Here is a 22,052-nt window from a genome sequence, read left to right on the forward strand (position 1 = left end):
AGCTGATGAATTAGTTCTAAGGGGGAGTCTGGTGGTTAGAGAGATGCTTGAGTAGTTTGAAAGCTGCTCTTCCACAGGACCAGGATTTGGTTCCCAGCACCCACAGGGCAGTTCACACTCTAACTTCAGTTCTAGGTCATTTGTCTCCCTCTTCTGTCCCATTTAGTCACTGCTTATATGAAGTGCACAGACATAGATGTAGGCAAAACATTCAAAAAAAGAAGAGAAAAAATTTTAAAAAGAGTCTGAGGATTCATTTAATATATCCACTTCTTTATGAAATTGGTCAATGGTCAGCATTATGTTCTTCATCAAATATAGAATAAATGGGCATTTAACCAGAGTGGGCAATAGGACTTGAGACTGTATGAGCAAACAGAGTAAGAAGAGTAAAATAGTATGCTCTGAGTAGGAATGATGATACCATACTTTATGAGGACTGCAACAGAAACTTAATACTCAGGTAGAAAAGAATATATTTAAAAATACTCTTTTAATAAATGTATTATTACTAGTTATTGTTGTTAAGACAGGGTCTCACTGTGTCTCCCTAGCAGGTCTGGAACCCAAAAAGATCCATCTGCCTCTGCCTCCTGAGTGCTGGAAGTAAAGATATAGAATACCATAGCAATCACACTTACCATACTGAACTAACAAAAACACCACACACTAGATTAAGGTTCCGGCGAACTCTGTACACTCAGAATGACCATTCTAAAGGTAGGAATCTTCCCTTAGGGTTATTTATTTATTTATTTATTTACATCCATTACAACTGCTGCCTCCTCCCTGCCAACCCTCGAAGAGTTCCTTCCCTATTCCCTCTCACTTTCACCTCTGAGAGGGCAGATCCGCACCCCCCTGCACCCACCCACCCCTGTATTCCCCCACCATGGTGTATCAAATCTCTACAGGATTAGTCGCATCCTCTCCCACTGAGGTCAGACATGGCAGCCCTCTGTCTGCTACCTATGTGCTGGGACCTTGAACCAGCTGGTGTGTGTGCTCTTCAGTTGGAGCTTAGTCTTTGAGAGCCCCCAGGAATCCAGGTTAGTTGGCACTGTTGGTTCAATCCTTCCCCTAATTTTTCCATAGGGATCCCCGACCTCTGACAAATGTTTGACCGTGTATATCTACATCTCTCAGAGGGCTGCTATGCTAAGTTCCTGTCTCTGCCTGCTGTCCTGTGCACACCAGCTTGTTAGTTGGGGCCCTTGAAGGTTTCCATGGGTAGGTGGACAGGAGGATCTTGGAGTCCAGCATGGCTGCTCCAGACTAAGGAGCCAGGCCAGAGCTAGACAATCAGATTTTCTACTTTTATTATTAATTATATTTTTCTTATTGAGTTATGTGCCAATGAAAATGTGTGCATATGGGCTGGTGAGATGGCTCAGTGGGTAAGAGCACCCGACTGCTCTTCCGAAGGTCTGGAGTTCAAATCCCAGCAACCACATGGTGGCTCACAACCATCCGTAGCAAGATCTGACTCCCTCTTCTGGTGTGTCTGAAGACAGCTACAGTGAACTTACATATAATCAATAAATAAATCTTTAAAAAAAAAAACAAAATGTGTGCATATAAAAATGGCCTAATATACTGTTAAGTAAAATGAAATAATAATATTTATAAGAAAATGAATTGGCTTAGAATGTATAATCTTAATTTAGGTGACCTAAGCTCAGAAGAAAAAAAATGCATGTTCCCCTTCATGCAGATCCTAGCCTAGAAACTATACATGTTTCTATGTTAAGAACTAAGTGCATATAGTAATAACATGTAGGAAAGAGACCGCAGACGGTAACAGATGACAGAGATGGTTCAAATACTGGCAAAAAGTCAGAGTCATAGAAGAGGGTATAATGCTAATGGCTTGTCTAATGTCTTGCCAACTCTGTTATAGTCTCCCCCTCCTCCTGCTCTTGCTCCTCCTCCTCCTCCTCCTCCTTCTTAGGGGTAAGTACCACCACAAAATATTTTTAATATCAAAAAATCTAAATGGTTATCTTACAAAAATATTTCGTTATAGAACCATTGCATTTGTTCCTGTGTTTTGAAAGCACAAATAAACACACTAGCTAACTTTCCCCAAGGAGCTCCACATTAGTGAATATAGCTACTCACCAAACAAAAACATTTTGGCCAAAGATGGATCCTATGTATAACATTCTATAAGATGTTAATGGAGCTGAAAACATTGATTACTACATTGATGCTACTGTGAAATTCATCATTTAATTGTGTATGGTCATATGTGATATATTTCAGCACTTGGGAGGCAAAGAGCAGAGGACTGAAGATTAGAGACTAGCCTGGGCTACACACGACCTTGCCCTCCAATAAAAACAAAACCAACAATCCCCAGTAGAACATACCAAATTATGTTCACTACCTTTATATACCATACTTTCCAATGATAAGGAATTGTGCATTTACTACATTATTCTTTAATTAAATAAAAATAAAATGTTTACTATAAATCAAAATGTCATGTTATATATCAAGATGTCGTTACATTGGCAGCAGCCTCAGACATTACAAATTTATCACATTTCTAGGTTGCTCCAAGATGCCATTTCAATTAACCAATTTATACCATTCATGTTTGCATACACTCTATGGTGTCCACACAATTACAAACCACTAATAATATACTTCTTAACCCATGTCCACTGGTAAGCCACCCGTGAATATATTTAAAAGAACTTACTGTTCCCAAGTGTGAAGCAACTTCCAGGTTAACAGTAGGTCAGGACCTGTTGTCTGCTCTAAGCCCTAGGAGTGGTGATAGAAAAAGAGTCGTTCTACTTGTTGGCTCTCCATCCATGATGAGAAATGCCATTGCACCTATATGACACTTCTATTCAGCCAGCAGTCCTGGTGGGGTACATTTTCAACCTCACAGTCATCACAGGAGCTTAGACAATTAGATCATATATATATGAATTAGACATTACATTCACAGCTGCCTGGAGTCACAAGGGGTCCCATAAAGTGTGACTCTGTTAACCATCTACTCTGAATGCCAAGACTCAATGAGGCATAACCATGCAATGAGGCATAACTATGCAGTGGTATCTTAATGCTGGGGACTATTTCAGGTAGGTGTTTTCAGCCTAAGTGAAATGTTATGAGACATTGTTACCAAAGAAAGGGCATGCAAGACCCACCCACATTTACTTGTACTGAAATTCTTTAAGGAGGCTGAAGATAGTTAATCTTACCAACTCCCAAAGGTGATTCGGTATACTGTTGTTAGTAGGCCATCAAGTGATTTTAAGTGCTGTGGCCTCTTTCAGAATAGCTCATTGACGACTGCAGAAAATGCTTGAGATATGCCAAGGAACCAGAAGAGGCAACAGCCTAGAGATAGGAACTTATAATCTCACATCTATTTTCAGGCAGCAGAGCCAGTCATGATGGCCTACACCTTAAATTCCAAGATGGGGGAGACAGAGGAAGGAAGAGCCCTAAGGAATTCAGCAAATTTCAGGGCAGCTGGGGCCTGACCAAATTTAAAATAACAATAGGCACTGTCTTAGTTAGGATTATTATTGCTGTGATGAAACACCATGACCCAAAGCAAGATAGGTCCATTATCAAAGGAAGTCTGGGCAGGAACTCAAGTAGGGCAGCAAACAGGAGGTAGAGGTAGGAGCTGATTCAGAAGCCATGAAAGGGTGCTGTTTACTAGCTTGCTCCACAAGGCTTGCTCAGCCTGCTTGCTTATAGCACCCAGAACTACCAGCCTAGGGATGTCCCTGACCACAATCAGCGGGCAGAAGGAGGGAGGGTGGAGCAGGGGGTGGGGGTGGGGCGTGGTGCTCCAGAATCAATCACTAAATAAAAAAATGCCTCACAGTCTTGCCTACAGCCCAATCTTATGGGGGCATTTTCTCATTTGCTCTCAATTGAGGATCTTTCCTCTCTGATGACTCTAGCTTATATCAAATTAACATAAAACTAGCCAGGACAGTCACCCCTTACTGCCCCCCCCACCACAAAACACCCAACGAAACAAACAAACCCTTAAACAAACCATCTTTACCCAGAAGGTTATTCCCATTCAAGCTAACACAGGAGTGCTGCCTCCTGCATTGGCAAAGAGAAATACAGGCTACAGGAGGAACCAGGGGAGGATGTCCCATGCTTTTGTGTAGGTGATAGATTTTCCTGCTAATTAGATTCCATGACCTGCCTGCCTTCTCCTAATTAATAAATACAAACTATTGAGTAGTGGATCGTAAAGCATCTAGGAAGTTCAAGGTGGCATTGTCAAAAGGCACAGTAAAGTAATCCACCTCTGTATCCAGCATCACAGGTATAAGCTCTTCTATAAATAAAACTTGAACAGTTGCTGGTATTTACACAAGGCTTGTGTCAAACACTCATATTAATAACTTCGTTATACGCTTTTAAAAGAAACGACTTTTCATTTTTTATTTGTAGTCAGTTATCATCACCCCCAGGTATTTTGTTTTGTTTTGAACAAACAGAACCACAAGAAGTAGCAGTCACTTGTTTCCAACATTCGGACCAATCCCTGCAGTCCCTGCAGAGATGATTTTAAGATGCCTAGAAAAATTTAAGTGTGACATCAGAAAGCCCCAGGAGAGGCAGGCAAGGCTTTATAGATTTATAGATTCCATGAGTGGGCAAGTGAGAGAAACTGCTTCAGGTCCGTTTCCAAGCCTGGACTGCTATGACTTCTGTGTTTATCAGTTACCCAAGATTTGGCAGCTGAGCCCTGTGCTCAGGAGCTTTCTGGAGCGACCCGGAGGCCAGTTAACTTTAGTTGGTGTCAGTCTCCACCCGGACTAAGTTCTGTTCACCTCTCCTAAATAGAACATATCTACACACGTGCTCAGGACCCTGACACGAGAGGACTCTCCACCAAAAAATAAAAAATAAAAAGGCGGGGTTGTGGGTAGGAGAAGAGAAGGCAGGGGATTTAAGTGCAGAAAAACCGTCCAGGGCTGCGGGTCGGACACCAGTGGGTGGGGTGCAATCTGACACTCCCCTTTCTTTTGCAGAAACGTGTGTGGAGACCGCGAGCCCCTGGCTTGGGGGGAGGGGAGTTAGGGCAGGGGGGAGTAGGTCCGCACTTCCGTCCTCAAGACTTTCTCCCTAGAGACCGGGTATCAGAGACCAGCTGCTGGCTCTCTGAGCTACTTCCCAGGTTTGGCGCCTGGAAAAGTTCACGTTCTGCATTCTCCTGCTTCTGGCTCCGCCCCGGCTCCAGACCCTGCGTTCTTCTGGCCTTACCCGGGACGGGCCACCCCTTTCCCCGCTGCCTCTGGCGCGAGGGTGCTGGGACATCTCTGAGCCAGCTCTGGGCCCAACCAAGGTTGGCAGCAAATATCAAGTGTCGCTCTTCTAGAGGAACAAGGATACTCGCTTCAGAGGCTGTCTTCTGAGCGCAGACCTTTCTGAGTAGTGCTGAGCGCAGCGGGGGAGTTGTCGCTCAGTGCTTGGAAGGCCCTGGACGCAGCACATATGGTGTCCCACTGAGTCAACATCGGGACTGCGCGGGAACGTGAACTTGGAGACACTTTTGAGCCTCGTCAATCAGAAAGGGGGACTTAGCAACCCAGCTGATCCCCCAAAGCACAGCCGTGGTCCCCAAGTTACCAAGAAGGTGCACTGGGGGCGCAGCCGGACAGCTGAGCTGGGGTGCTCCAGAGGACTTTTCACTCGCTGGGAGCACCAAGGATCCGCTCAGGGCGGACTCTCAGGCAGCCTCCTCCCTAGCCCTCGCGATTGTCCTCAGGCCACGAGGAGGAGCTTGCTGGAGATTTCGAGGCTGTCCAGAGCCAGAGAGCCGGAGCGCAGCGTCTCCCGCCTTCAGCTGGGAAGGGGGAGTGGCGCTGGCGAGTTGGAGCTGAGATCTCAGCTAGTCACTGACCTCCTTCCTCCTCTTCCTTAGCCTCTTTGAGACTTGGACTCCTGAGGAAGATTCTAGAGACGGTAAAGGGACCTGGACCTCTTGTTTCCCAAAAGGCTGGGGATGGAGCTCCTGTTTCTGCCTCAGCAGGGACGCTTGGAGTGCGCTGGTGGCGCGTGAACGGGGCACTGCTTTCTACCGTCCTCGGCGAGCCCCGCCTGGCAGTTTTTTCCTACTCTACTTGGGACTAGAGTGTTTTCTCAGGTCACAGTCTCCCGCTATCTAGGAGGGAAGACAAGAAGGTGGCCTTCAGACCTAGCCCCGCCGAGATGTCCGCGCAGAGCCTGCTGCACAGTGTCTTCTCCTGCTCCTCGCCCGCGTCGGGCGGCACGGCCTCGGCCAAGGGATTCTCCAAAAGGAAGCTGCGCCAGACGCGCAGCCTGGACCCAGCCCTGATCGGTGGCTGCGGGAGCGAGATGGGCGCCGAGGGCGGCCTGCGGGGCTCCACAGTAAGCCGCCTCCATTCTCCACAGCTCTTAGCAGAGGGTCTCGGTTCCCGCTTAGCTTCTTCTCCCCGGAGTCAGCACCTTCGGGCTACCCGGTTCCAGACTCCAAGACCTCTGTGCTCATCTTTTTCCACACCAAGTACCCCGCAAGAAAAGTCACCTTCTGGCAGCTTCCACTTTGACTACGAGGTCCCACTGAATCGCAGTGGTCTCAAGAAGAGCATGGCCTGGGACTTGCCTTCTGTCCTGGCTGGGTCTGCCAGTAGCCGCAGTCCCACAAGCATCCTCAGTTCCTCCGGGGGAGGCCCCAATGGCATCTTCTCTTCTCCTAGGAGATGGCTCCAGCAGAGGAAGTTCCAGCCTCCACATAACAGTCGCAGTCACCCTTACATCGTGTGGAGGTCCGAGGTAGGGACCAGCGCCATGTGTCTCACAGTCCCAAAGCTGCCCCAGGCAGTTCCAGGTCTTTAAGTCCGTCCCACGTACAGAGTGAGGCGCCAGCCTTAGATGCTTGACTCTGGTTGTTTAGATGGTGCCAGAATGTGACCATTCTAAGGGGCCACCGTATGAGTGTGTCTGAAGGAGTACTAGGGTTCACTTTGGAATGGCCCCAGGACTTGAGGGAAGAGATGGTGTTCTGATTTCTTTTTGATGCTTCAATCAAAGGGTCATCTAATCTCTTCACTAAACCTGATTTGATGAAATATTACATGATATACATCTACCACTAGATTGAGAGTTCAGAAACAATTCTGAAGGATGTTGACTGTGTGTGTGTGTTTGTGTGTATGTATTCGGGTGGCAGGATAGAATAACTATTATAATTCTCTAGTTTTGATTTCTTTTCCCTAAAGGTGTAATTTCAGAAATCTATGGTACTGACTACTTTTGGTGCTTAAGGGTCTGCAATATCATGGAAATCCGCCCGAATTCCACTAAGGACAATTCGTAGTTACTAGACTAGGCATGGAGCAGGAATCAATAATAAAGAGGAAACTCAGAGGGAGCTATCTGATTTCCTTTAAATGTTTGCTCTCTGCTTCTGAATGGGGAAGAGAGCCATTGGGACACTGTGGTTGATGGGGACTTGGAAAGCAGCACACTTTGAAAGAATAAATAGTAGTTGGTTAAAAAATGGCCAACTCCTTCCCAGTTTACTCCACAGGTTCTATAGGATTGCCTGGGATTTGTTTCCATAAAGGAAGGGAGATCTCATCAATTGTAATTAAATATCTTAAAGCACAGTTAGCATTACAGAAATGAAATGAAATACTATGTAATTGCTGGAGATTTAGGTTAAATAAAGGAAACGCAACCAAGCCAAACAGTTTGAAAATAGCCTCTCAGCTCTGTTAGCATAACTGCTAGATTTCAGTTTTAGTATATTACCCTACAAAATTAGCATTATTGATCATAATAATATTACATATTGTTAATGTTAGTGACTGATTTAAAGTAACTGTTGCCGTTGCATGATCTATAGATTGTAAAAAATGAACAAAAACATTGCTGACTGGATCATGGAGATAGTCGGTGGAAAGAAAAGTTGAGGCACATTATACCCAAAACAACTGGCTTGGCATTTGGGAAGAAGAGAGGCTAAATTCCTTTTCAGGTGCAGAAGCACACATTAGCAGATTAATCTATAGAAGGAACAGAAAGGAGATTAGAGAATTTGAACTTCAGTGATACTAGATGGCTTCTGTCCATTTCAGAGTGTGTGGGCAGTCTGCACAGAACTCATCTACCATAACTTTCACCCCGTTGTAATGGTTAAAACAGTACATTACCATATAGCAAAGAACAAACTTTTCTAATAAGAGGTTTAAATATGTAAGAGGGTAGGTAAGGGTGGGGATCCCTTTATGTTTGAGGCATGTATGGGGTGATTGGGTAGAATCCTGGCATGTAAGTCCAATGCTGGTTTGGCTCAGGAGGGGTCAAGCCTAATGTAAGCCCTAAATCTGGAATTTAACTGTCTGGATTACCTTTCAACGGTTGAATGTCCTGGAACCCTTTCAAACCCCAGGAAAATTCATCCCATTGGGTGCCGCTGCCTGTCTTTCTTGCTTGTAAGCAAGCTGTGTCCTTTATCCTAAGAGAGAAACTTTACTAATAATGGCAAAAATCCAGCAAGTGAGCACCCTGCATGATTACCCAGAGGCTTCAGAAGTGAGCTTTGGTTCACACATATTTGGTTCTTGCACTATTCCTGGTTGTTCTCCCTCAGGGTTTCTCAGCCTTAGCACTATTGTTATCTGAGGTTCAGAGGTTCTCTGCTATGAATGCTGCAGTGTTGTATAGTATCCCTATCCTCTGCCCACTCTGTGCCCTGGAGCACCTGTCTTAGTTTGGGGACACTATTGCTGTGATGAAACACCATGACCAAAAAGCAAGTTGAGGAGAAGAGGGTTTATTTTAGCATATACTTCTGCATTGTAGTCTATCACTGAGAAGTCAGGACAAGAACGCAAACAGTGCAGTAACCTTGAGACAGGAGCTGACGCAGAAGCTATGGAAGGCTGATGCTTATTACCTTGCTCCACATGGTGTGTGTGGCTAAAGTGATTTTCTTTTATAGAACCCTGTACCAGCAGCCCAAGGATGGCACGACTTACAAAGGGCTGGTTTCTCCCTCATCAATCACTAATTAAGAAAATGCTATGGAGGCATTTTCTAAATTGATGTTCTCTCCTTTGAGATAACTCTGGCTTGTGTCAACTTGACATAAAACTAGCCATCCCAGCACCTCTTTATTCCAAACTGACAACAAAAACTGTTGATCATGCCAAATACTTATAGGGGCAGACGCACCGTAGCTGATAACCATTGCATTTGTGATGTTGAGTGTTGCACAGGAGGCTGGGTGGGTATCTATTAACTACCTACAGAAGGGTTGTGAACTAATCTAATGTATCACTGGGGCCTTCCTCTGCCTCTTAATCCACAAAGATCTCCCTGGAGCCCTGTTTGCAGACTCCACATCCTCTTATGGTTTCTTCATATATATGTATCTATTCCTCTAAGGCCACATGAATATCTGAGAATTTATTTTCAGGTTTAGTAAGTGATGGATCACATCCATTTGCAAAAGATTTTGTGATTTTAAACCAAATTGGGCACACAACAGTTTCCACTCTCAAGATTCTCATAAACGCCCACAATTCTATTACGTGTGGTCACTCAATGTTTACTACTAATGGCTGTGTTTTGTTTGTTTGTTTGTTTGTTTGGTGTAAACTTTGCTCCTGCCTCTGATAGGAGACTACCACCTGTTCCTTCAAACTTGGAATCCCCTTGATTCTTGTGAACCGGACTTGAAATTGTGCCCATATGCTACTGGGCATTTGCCAGCTTGTGTAACTCGGAATCCCAATAATTTCTGTAGCTGTGTCTTCTATTCTTTTCTTCACTCCTGTTGAAAACGTTTATTTCTCTACATACCATGAGTGCAGACAACTCCCAATATGGGGTCAGTTCTTAATGAGGGCATGGCATAAAAAGATTAGCATTATGATGGACCAGAATTGATTCACTGTCTTTTGAACAGGGTCTTGGAGGTTTTCACTGTTCTGAGTACACTTGAATTTGACCTTTAAGTATGACTTAAAGATAACATGCAAGGAGATATAAAGTCATTTCTTGCATGTATTTGTGTGTCTATGTGAAGGGTATGTGTGTGGAGTTCACAAAACAACCTTATGTGTCAGTTTTTGCCTCCCACCTTGTTTGAAACAGGGTCTTTTTGTTGTTTGTAGTCCATAGGCCAGTCTGGATGACCTAAGAGCTTTGAATTCTCCTCTCTCTACCTCCTATTTTAAAGCATGAGACTACTGATGCACATACTGTGACCAGACTTATCTTATGTATGTTTTGGGGATTCAGACTGAGGTTCTCATACTCAAATGGTAAGCCATCTCATCAGCACCAACCCCCCCACCCCCCTCGCGCCATGGTGGGGGTGGATTTTCCTGCAGAATAAAACAGTGAGAATGCATTGGGATGGAACACCAGAGTTACAGAAAGAAGAATGACAGGGAGTTAAACACAATAATATGTTTGAGATGGGGTGGTTAGGATACCTCCAACCTAGTACATGTACCAACCACAAGACTTTTGATATGCTAATGTGTTGAAAACAGCAATCAGGCACATTGTGGAGGAATATCTATAAACATAGATAGAAATGACGTGAGAGTCAAAGCATGGTCTCTGTCCTCTCCCAGGAGCCTGTTGGTGAAATGCACAGTAAGGTGGGGTAGTAATATCTGATTTTCTCTTGGGTGATCTTGTTCAGGAGACAGGGTAGTGTTTATTATTAAGAGCCCTACAATGTGAGTCTGAGGAATTTGGACCCCATTATTTAGAACCAAGTGATAGATTATTTCTTCATCACCGGTGAAATGAGCCAATTCAAGCCAGATGACATTACATTAAAGGCAGGTTTATTGGGAAGCTGCTCTCAGACTGGTGAGTTCGCTGGCCCCAAGGACTGAGGCCAGGGAAGTCACCATGGGGAAAGCATAGGGGAGGGAGAGAGAAAGAGAGAGGGGAAGAGAGAGAGAGAGAGAGAGAGAGAGAGAGAGAGAGAGAGAGAGAAGCAAAATATCTTGATTATATAGGGAAGAGCCTCTGGGGGAAGGGCAGCACAGCCCCTGGTCTGGAAAGTTCAGAGGTGGGGGCAGGGAATGCCAGGTAAGAACTGAGGGATACTGGAAGAACCTGTAGGCCAGGTTTGCCTTGATATGTAATATATACATCTCAGTTCCTTGTCCTGGGGTCCAAAACTAAAAGCCAGGGACTCTTTAATCCTGGCAGTGGATTTGTCTTTAAGAGACTTTTGGAAAATCATGAAAATGTTTGGGATGTTATATCTAGGTAGTGCTGCTCTATCAGTTTTCTGATCACAAATTTAGTGGCTTAAAGTAATATAAATTCTCTTTCTGGAGATCAGTTCCTGTGAATCTTACTACACTTAAGATGCCTGAGGATCTGTGTTCTTTCTAAAGCCTGCTAAGATCTGCAGTCTTTCCTTTTCCAACAGCACTTTCCCCTTTATCTTCAAAGCTAGCCATGTTATTATCTTTTTGATCCTTCTTCTCTAGTCATTTCTCCATCTGACTTTCTTCAAAACACTTATGCTTACATTAGGATCATCTAGGTAATCCAGTGTAATCTCACTATTTTAAGGACATCTGATCAGCAAACTTTAATTGCTTTTGAAACTCGAATTCCCCTTTTCTATGATGTACTAAGAGGTTCCAGGAATTTAGGCATGGGCATCTTTGACAGGACATTATGATGTCTACTCCAGGGTGGTTTCTGCTAGGGACAACTATTTGGGAAGCCAGGGAAGTGGCTAAACACCCTGCAGTGTTCAGGGAAGTCATATGAATACGAATCATCACACAAAGATAGCTGAAGAACTCTGCTGCCAAGAATGGGAGAACTTGGGAGTTTTGAAGCCTGAGGGTATAACACAAATAAATAAGTATTTTAGAGACATGACTCTGATATCTAGAGAAGCATGTATAGAATCACAGGAACACAGGTACACATGGGTCTATCATGCTAAGCATCCTGTAAACAAATGAAAGTTGATATAGGCCCATTACTGTAAAAACTTCTGTATTTCTTACCCTCCATTTTAGCCAGTTGTTTTCTTGCAGCTGTTGAAATGCCTGAAAACAGAACTCCCACTCGTCTTTATATTCCTAAAACTTGCCTATGTTCCAGAGTTTTAGATCACCCAAGGGTGCTCATCACTGCAAGCATGTAGACATATATTTTCTGATTTCCCAAGAGAAATCTTCTCAGGATGGCCACTGAACAGCTCAGGTTCTAAAAACCTGGAGCACAATGATAAATTCTCTTTCCTCTGAACACAGTGTTAGCTCTGTCAGTTATTTTGGTTGCCATTAACACTTTCCTGCTTGCTTATAGTTATGTGGCCAGGAGGTTTTTAGTACCTACCCAATTTTCTCTTCCTCTCTCCTCCCTCCTTTACTCTTTGCACTCTCCCCTCTTCTCCCCTCTTCTCCCCTCCTTTCTCCTCCTTTTCTCTCTGCTTTGCCCCTTCCCCCCTCCCCTCTCCTCTTGAGATGTTTACTTCTCCCATTGTAGAAAGGATCTGAGGGATGTGTGTGAGGATATCTAAAGAGAATCCTTACATCTTTCTCAGGCTTTTTCTTCTTATTGTCACTGCCTCTTTTCTGTCTTCCTCCTCTCCCTCCATTACCATTGTGTTCTCCTGCTTGCTCATCTTGCCGTCAGTTGAATCTGTTCTTATATTGGTTTCATATTCCAATAATGCCATTATAATCATGTTTGCCTCTTATGAGGCACATATGACAGCTCAGTGTGTATGAAATGGAGCTTTCGAGACAGTCTCTCACTGTGTAGCCTGGCTGGCTTGGAACTCACAGAGCTCTATTGCCTCTGCCTCCATAGTGCTGGAATTAAAAACAAAACAAAACAAAACACCAAAACAAAAACAAAAACAAAAACAAAAAAGTGTGTCATTACTCCTGGTAATAATAATTGCTCAGCTAGTCATTTCAGTGCCTTTTTTTTACAATTTAATCTTAGTTCTCTTCCTCTCCTTCAGCAACTATGTTCTAGCAAAACCAATCTGGCAACTTAGTTAGGGCCTCATTAAATATTTATTCGGTGTCAGCTTTGTAGTGAACCCTATATGTGGAACACACAGTCTCGCTCTTGCCTCTTAAGCACCTGGACCTGAGTTTGAATCCACAGAACACAAATGGAAATGCTAAATGGAGTGGTGTGTACCTCTAATCCAAACACTGGGAAGGTGGAGACGGACCATGACTGGGTTCCCTGGCTCCAGTCTACTTGGTGAGCTGTAGGCCAGTGAGAATCCCTGTGTTAAAGGTGAATGCCATTCCTGATGCTGACACGGAGGTCCTTCTCTGACTTCCACATGGCTGGCTGTGCATCTGTATACACAAGAATTAGCACACAGGAACATTAAAAGAGGGGATATAGTATGTTTGGGAGACTTAGAGAAATCTGTCTGTAGTAGAATGATGGATAGGTCTGACTGGACTTTGAGCTCTGTGATGTTGATTTCATCATTTAAGTGTCGTGATTTGAATATGCTTGGCCCAGGGAGTGGTGCTATCAGGAGGTATGGCCATGTTAGAGTAGGTGTGTACTTATTGGAGGAAGTATGTCGCTGTAGGGGTGGGCTTTGATATGTTCCTCCTAGCTGCCTGAAAGACAGCAGTCTTTTCCTATTTGCCTTTGGCAAAAGATGTAGAACTTTTGGCTTCTTCTCCAGCACCATGCCTACCTGTATGCTGCCATGCTTCTGGTCATGATGATAATGGACTGAACTTCTGAGCCTGTAAACCAGCCATAATTAAATTCTGTCCCTTATTAGAGCTTCCTTGGTCATAGTGTTTCTTTTTAGCATTGGAAACCCTAATTAAGACAAATTGATAGTTCCTTGAAGATGTTATGTCTATCTTAATCCCCTTTGATTTTTGGTAACTTAGTTCCAGGTCTATCTGAAAAGTATATATCTATGCTGTAGGACTCAACTAGTTAATAGTTACTTTGTTCATGTGAATAAACATAGACTCTGGTGTATTTCCTAATATAATCAGAATTTGTAAAACTAAGAACTTATTTTTCCATGGTGAACTCCTGATTCTTATGGTCCATAGCAAAATATGCTCAAGAACTGAGAAAGTCTGTGTTGACAGTGAATCTCCTAGATCCTGGAGGCATGCTTTTGGGAACATTACATCCTGTTCTAAAGTTTACTGCGTCTGTGCTAAACCATTACTTAAACAGAGTGGGGTTACGATTACAACCAGGTCATAATATGGAAGAAACACCTGTAATGTAGTATGTAAAAATTGAAATTAGTTATTATGTTATCTGGTAAAGAATGATGTTTTCATTAGCCATTAGGGTGATGCAAATCAAGACTATTCTAAGACTATACCACTAGGACAGCTAGAATTGAAATAAGCAATAACAGGAAGTGTTGACAAGATGTGAAAAAATTAGCATGCTTCTGTGCCACTAGTAGAAATGTAGAATGACGCAGTAGTTTTAAAAGTCATTTGACAGTTGTTTAACATGTCAGAGAACATTACCCTATGACTCAGCAATTCTGCTCCTGGTTGTGTACCCAAGAGAAATGAAAACATGTCCCATCCAAACCTTGAGTGTCAGAGCAGTATTATTCATATGAGTAGAATGGTGGAACCATCCCAACCATTTATCAGCTGGTTGACGAATGGAAAACAAAACATGACCTAGCCACACAGAGGGAGATTATTCAGTAACAAAGTACATGAAGTACTGATGCATGCTACATAGGAGTGAGTCTTGAAAACATCATGAGAAATAGAAGGAGTCCACTGCAAAAGCCCACTGGTTTTGGATATCCATCTATATGATTGTATATAGATGAATATCCAAAATAGGCAAATACAGATAGAAAGTAGATTAGTAGTGGTTATAAGTTGTTGGGGGCCGGGGCGAGAGGAGGCAGGCAATGAGGATATATTGTTAATGGGTATCTTCTTTTAGGATAAAGAATGTGATCTCAAACTAGATATAGGTGATGGCTATACAACCTTGTTGATGAAATAAAAATCATCCAATGTACACTTCATAAAGTCTAATGGTATGATCTGTGAATTGAACTACAGTCGAAGAAAAAGGAAGGTGCTCATTATTTCCAGAAAACACACTAAGTTTTGCTGCTATGTCATGTTTGCAATAGGAATAAGCACAAATGTAGGAGAAGAGTGTTTTGCATGCTTTCTTTGAAGATGCCATAAGGGAAGTAGTAACAGCTTTGAAAGATTCAGTACAGGAGTCAGCAGCTACCTCTGGGATTTTCTGAGACTGGTTACCATGGAAATTCTACACAGTTCTTATTAACTTTGGAACCAAGCACAAAGAAGCTATTAAAATGATTGCTTTTCAGAAATGGCAGCTATTTTTTTTAAAGCATCACAACTACATACAACTGTGAAAAATATCCTGGCCATATCTCATCAGAGCCATTAAACAGTCAAAGACCTTCAGGAAGTATTAGAACTAAAAGGAATTTGAGAAGCAGCTACTTCTTAAGTAATCATGTTGATGGACCCAAGAGCAGAACACTGAGCCCAGGAAGTCTTTGGAGAGGTGGAGTGAACTGAGTTATGTTGCCTTATGGAACAACACAGTAATGTGGTTTTTTTTTTCCATAGCTCTGGATCACTGATGGAAATAAGAGCTGAAGTACGAATTGGATCAATTCTCACGTTGCAACTCTGATAAGTTCATCGTTCAGTTTTACTAGCAAGTATTCTGAGAACAAGATAGAGAGGAGAAGGGAAAAGAGGAGCCTTAGGTGACAATAGCTATGACAACTTAAGCTTTATTACAGTAAGACATCTGCTTTAGCCAATCTTTTGAGCCAGGGGAATCTTGGTCTTGGTTGCCTGGTATTTTGGGTTTTGAACACAGTCCAATTCTTCTCCAGTTAAAACTTTACATTGGTGCCTTGTTTCCTGCAGTTGAATGGAAGTTGATGGTGAATGATAATAATGGTAAGTAAAAGGGAAATTAGTATTTGTAGTGTTGGAGGGTGAGCACCAGTAACTCTTGGGGACGGTGATGGTATCGGCATGAATGTTCCAGATGATAGTTCTGAGGCTCAGATTAAGAGGAAACCAGATTTAGTTGGAGAAGGGATGAAGTGGATAGATCCAAAAGGCTTGTATTCTAATCCAGTGATCAGGACACAAAAAGGAAAACAAGTCAAAATAGAATAAGATTGAAGACATACGTGCCCACCCAGTTAGGAAGCAAAGCAATAACAATAACAACACATTCACCCTCCCCAAAATAAAGAACAAACTGTAGAACAAACTCTAAGGAGTTTAGTTAAAAAAATTTCATGTCCACTTCATGCACTGAGAATTTGGTCTTGCTATCATGACTGTAGAAGAAGTGGTAATCAACAAATGAATGAGTAGGTACAGCCGCATAGGGAAATGGCAGAAGTTGATTGGAAATTTATTTTATGAGTTGGTAAGTAAGGTACAGTTTTCATGGTCAGCACTGGAGCAACAACAAGCTGTCACCCCAGGCATTTTGGCTTAGTGGGTTGGAACACAGGAATGTGACACACTTGCACTGTGGATTTGGTGTAACCCAACACATGCCAATAGGCCAAGGGGCAGCCTTCATTCCAACACACAGAAACCTTATCTCATTGGACATTTGTTTGCATGTACTATACTTCAAAGGTTTGAAAGTGGAGAATCGTCAGAGAAGCTCTAGTTAGAAATGGCAGTGTGTTTTTGTCTTCAGGGCTACTGTGTTTTCATTTCCTCATGTTATTATGATCACATGAGATGCAGCTCTCTGTTTTGTAGCTCATCTTACCAACATCTCTAGAATAAAAGGCAGGCAGATTCACTCAGCTGAGACACTGTTGCTTAAAGTCCTCCTACTGGGTTGCCTCATACAGCCCTGATATGAGGGCTAGTCTTATTGTAGCTTATGTCCTGTCCAGTTGATATCCCTGGGAGGTCTGATCTTTTCCGAAGGGGAACAAAGGAAAAGGGATGGATCTGGGGAGGAGTGGAAGTGAGAGGGTGCTGAGAGAAGTAGAGGGAGGGGAAACTGCATTCAGGATGTATTGTATAACAATAAATAATAATTTATAATAATAACAATGATAAAAGATGGTTGTATCTAGGCCAATTGGGTGCTCATATAAAGTGTTAGAAGGTCCTGAGAGTAAAGTTCTTAATATACTCTAGCAGAAAGCCTTGATTTTGAGACTATGAGTCAGGTGTGTGTATGCTGACAGGTCCTCAATGTTTGATTACCAGGTGCTTTTGTCTAAAAAAATAAGTCTTGGAAGAAATTAGACGATATATGCCAAGACAGTTGTTCATAAAATATCTGACTGTGATTCCTACTAGCATTTCTAGACAGAGTTTCGTATTCTCTACTTGAAGGGAAATTTGGTAAAGGTCTTCTCTCCTGTCCAGATATCTATGTGGTACTGAAATTCTGTCTATGGTACTTTAACTTTATGCCTTCTAATCTCGAGCCAAGATGAAGGACTTTGTGTTTGCGCTGGCATTTTAGATGGTAACGTAGCCAGATCCACCTCCTGGTATTGTGTTAAAAGGATAGTTATATTAGTTATTTGTGGCTATGATAGAACACTCGAACCAAGAGTAATTTAAAGAAGGAAGGGAGAGTTTATATAGGCTCACAAGAAGGATAAAAGTTAATCATGGCAGGAGGCATGACAAGCAGGTAGGCAGTGCAGAATTGATCACATCTTCATCCATAAACAAACCAGAGGGAATGGACTGGAAGTGGGGTAAGGCTTTAAGCTCTCAAACCCTGCTTCCAAATATGTACATCTTCAAGCAAGACTGCACTTTGCCATAACCTCCCAAAACAGCACCATCCAGTGGGAGACCAAGTTTTCAAAGGCCCAAGCCTATGGGCGTTATTTCTCTTTCAAGCTACCAGAACAGTTTTCCTGTGACATTCATCATGCTATGAACAAATTCTCTCTCTCCTATTATACAACTAATCACTAATCTAGTGTTATTATTAGGAATACAGATGGGTGAGCATCAACACAAAGGCTTTTTCATAGTTTCCTTTTGTGAATTTATTAAAACTAGAATTGAAGAAAACTTGAAACTGAAAAATACTGATCCAAAGATATTTTGCAAAGTATTTATAGAAATATAAGATCAAAACTGAGTATCTTGAAGATCTTGGAGTCAACACCATGAGTCAGACTTCTTTCAATTAATTGTATCAAAGCTCAGTGAAAAAATACAGCATTCACAGTCTATGAGAAGACTGCTCTTAGTCTTAGAAAACCTATAAAGAGGTGTGCAGAGTCTGGTCTTAACACTAATATACTTGCTCAATAAACATGTGTTTATTTGTCAAAATACTGAAAGAATAGGCACAAAAGGTGGCATAGAGATGGTCCTTGGACTTGAAGGTGAACATTGGTTCTAGAAGTTCTGAGGCTTACACTCAGCAAATATACTTACTATTCTCCTGGAATAATTGTTCTTTGATTGGTTTATTGATTTATTATTTGCAGTGCTTGCAACTGTACCCAGGGCTTCATGCATACTAGGAAAGAAGACTGTATATCCCAGTCCTAAACTTTTACCTTATAATTAAATTGGAAAAACATTGTTCCTCCCATTCTCTACATATAACTTCCCATATCATAGACTGCCCTTGAACTTGCTACATGGCCAAGGATGACATTGAGCATCTGACCTTAAATTTCTGATTCTCTGATGTCTACTTCTCAAGTCCTGGAATTACAGGCATGAGCTACCAGCTACCATAACTGACTTGTATAGGGCTGGGGATGGAACCTAAATTCTACCAACTGAGAAACATCCCTAGACCTAGATTACATTTTCTCATGTGGTGAAAAGTGTTAGAGAAATGATCAAGTGTTGGGCTTCATGATCAGAGTTTTCCAAGTTGAAATTACGCATTCAGAGTTATGAGTTTTAAAAAGGCGAATCGTTTGTTTCTCTTTTTTTTTTGAATTAATTTTTTATTAGGTATTTTCCTCATTTACATTTCCAATGCTATCCAAAAAGTCCCCAATACACTCCACCCCCCACTTCCCTATCCACCCACTCCCACATTTTGGCCCTGGCATTCCCCTGTATTGGGGCATATAAAGTTTGCAAGTCCAATGGGCCTCTCTTTCCAGTGATGACCTACTAGGCCATCTTTTGATACATATGCAGCTAGAGTCAAGAGCTCTGGGGTACTGGTTAGTTCATAATGTTGTTCCACCTATAGGGTTGCAGTTCCCATTAGCTCCTTGGGTACTTTCTCTAGCTCCTCCATTGGGGGCCTTGTGATCCATTCAATAGCTGACTGTGAGCATCCACTTCTGTGTTTGCTAGGCCCCGGCATTGTCTCGAAAGAGACAGCTATATCAGGGTCCTTTCAGCAAAATCTTGCTAGTGTATGCAATGATGTCAGCGTTTGGAAGCTGATTATGGGATGGATCCCTGGATATGGCAGTCTTTAGATGGTCCATCCTTTCGTCACAGCTCCAAACTTTATCTCTGTAACTCTTTCCATGGGTGTTTTGTTCCCAATTCTAAGAAGGGGCACAGTGTCCACACTTTGGTCTTCATTCTTCTTGAGTTTCATGTGTTTAACTTTTAAATATTAACGTGAATTTGGTTCTCTCTGGCGGCAGCTGAATGCAGGGGAGTTAATAAGTCATGACGGTTTTAGTTTTTTCTCATGTAAAAGTGCCCTTTTATAGAAATATATTTAAAGTTCTGCTCTGTATCTCTTTCTCCTCATTAGCTTTCTAAGTTATGTAAAGCTATCATAGATTATAGCTCATTTGAATGTTCACTGACTCGACTAAAACCATTCTATAAAGTGAATTTATAGACAAATTCATTGAACAAGAAAGTTGGATAATTAAAGAGAAAATTAACCCAGTACACAAAGATTCATTTCAGTTAATTAGTTGAATGTGCCCATGAGATATTTTTATAGCACAAAAGTTTAATATTTTCACTGTACTCAAAAAAAACTCTGCAGAATTTGTTGTTTTGCTACTGTTATGACAATTCCCAGTGTCATTTTAAGATATATGTGCTGCTTTAAGATATATGTACAACTTTTTAAAATTATGTTTTGTTTAATATATGTACAGTTTTAACCTTCACAGTTACATCATAGTTTAGAAATAAAAATGAAAGTTTGGTTATATTGGAAGCAATTGGGATAACCTATTCCATGAAGATGGATATTTTTTAAAAATTGTGCAAAAATATAGAAGAGGCCAAAGTTCTGTGTCTTCATTTGAATTTCCTCAAAGACAGGATGTGGGTGGATACAGTGGAGTTGGAAGGTGACATCAGGAAGCAGGAAGGAAGAAGACAGACTGAAACAGAAAGGAAGGAAATGCCATCATGAAGCTATGTCACAACAGGTGTAGCTGTGGCCAGGGGGATGGCTAAAGTTCTGCCAGAACCACTGGGAAGTACAGACTCCCTCTCAGGATGATCCACCTGTGTTTCAGTTAGCTATTTTCATAGACTAGCAGTTCTCAACCTGTGGCTTGTGACCCCTTTAGGAATTGAATGAACCTTTCACAGGGGTCATATATCAGATATCCTGACATTATGATGCATAACAGTAACAAAATTCGACTTGTGAAGTAGCAACAGAAACAATTATGTGGTTGGGAGCCACCACAATTTAAGGAACTGCACGAACGGGTTGCAGCATTAGCAAGGTTGAGAACCACTGCCATGGACTATTGCGTTACAAATCAGCCTAGACCTGAGTAGTGTGGATGTATTTATGTCAGGAATTTGATTATGGCTTAGCTGGGGGGTTCTGTTTTCAGTGGTGTGAGCTAGGCTCATCTACTTGTCTACTTTCTTCTTGGATCTGGGAGGTATGGAAAGTTTACTGTGGCTTGGTTTACTGTCTGGTATCTGAATGTTTCTCCATATACCTTGGGTTTTCCTACTGTATGACTAATCCCAGATATTTGGTCAAAGAGTGACAGGATTAGGCAACAAAAAGGCAAGAGAAATAGATTCTACCTTATGATAGGGGAAATGAGAAATAAGGTTTTGTTGTTGTTGTTGTTGTTGTTGTTATTTGCTGTAAGCTAAAGAACATGACACTGGAGAATATCTGCAGTGGTTTCTACCTGCTGTGGATTAAGATTGACTAGCCTGAATTTTGGGGGCACGTGAGAGAAAGTGCATTACAGATGGATCACCAGCAGCACAAGATCTGCCTGAGCTTGTACAAAGCTGCCCTGCACAGTTATAGCAGACCCGTGAAACATGTTAACATAGGTTCACAAAGAACATTTAGAGAAGCAGCTCCTCAAAATCCTCACTAACCAAAAGCATAGCAAATAGACAAAATAACTAGAGCCTTTAGAGATTTCTGGCTTGGGATCAAACTCCAGTATCACTATGTATAATTTCTAAGTTTCAATTCCCTCAACCTATTAACAGTGCAAGGGGAATAGAACAGCACTGACTTTATAGACAGCCATTAAATCAGCTGGATAATGTAGTTGGGAAACATGAAGTATGAGAAGTTGTGCACAAGTGTCTGTTTTAATTACTTAATATAATCTATTCTGAATTGTTTTTGTAAGGAGACGCAAGTAGATTTTATCATATTTCTGGAGTGAAAAAGCCACAGTGCTATGGTAAATGTAAATAACTACTGCAAGATACAATTTTGGTTTTGTAAATTGTTGGAAAAGATGTAGTCATTAAGGAACTACAATGCAGTGCAGTTTTTCCTCTATATTTAAAATTTAAAGCTCAAGTTCTGGATTTGTAGTTTTATTAAAATGAATACTATCTGATTTTTTTTCAGATGTGAATAAATTGAAAAATGAGACATTCTTTAGCGATAGAATTAGAACAAAGAAATAATTAGGACTCAGCATCTTGGGACTATTCTGTTAGAGGACATAATTTCACTTCCCAGCACCATACCGAGTGACTCACAACTGCCCAGAACTACAGGTATATGTGATCTGTCGCTCTCTTCTGGCTTCCAAAAGCATTACACACACACACACACACACACACACACACACACAC

The 22,052-nt window shown here is 42.0% G+C and overlaps 1 protein-coding gene across 1 annotated transcript in view; it reads left to right on the forward strand.

Annotated features, from left to right (window-relative positions):
- Positions 1-5,100: 5,100 nt before the first annotated feature.
- Positions 5,101-22,052, forward strand: part of Arhgap6 (Rho GTPase activating protein 6) — a 498,894-nt gene continuing 481,942 nt past the window's right edge. The window contains exon 1 of the mRNA XM_021152834.1: positions 5,101-6,795. Within this exon, the coding sequence (XP_021008493.1) occupies positions 6,211-6,795 (585 nt within the window). The 5' untranslated portion in view covers positions 5,101-6,210. The remainder of the gene's footprint in view (positions 6,796-22,052) is intronic.

The sequence above is a fragment of the Mus caroli genome, chromosome X, assembly GCF_900094665.2.
Source record: "Mus caroli chromosome X, CAROLI_EIJ_v1.1, whole genome shotgun sequence".
Lineage (NCBI taxonomy): Eukaryota > Metazoa > Chordata > Mammalia > Rodentia > Muridae > Mus > Mus caroli.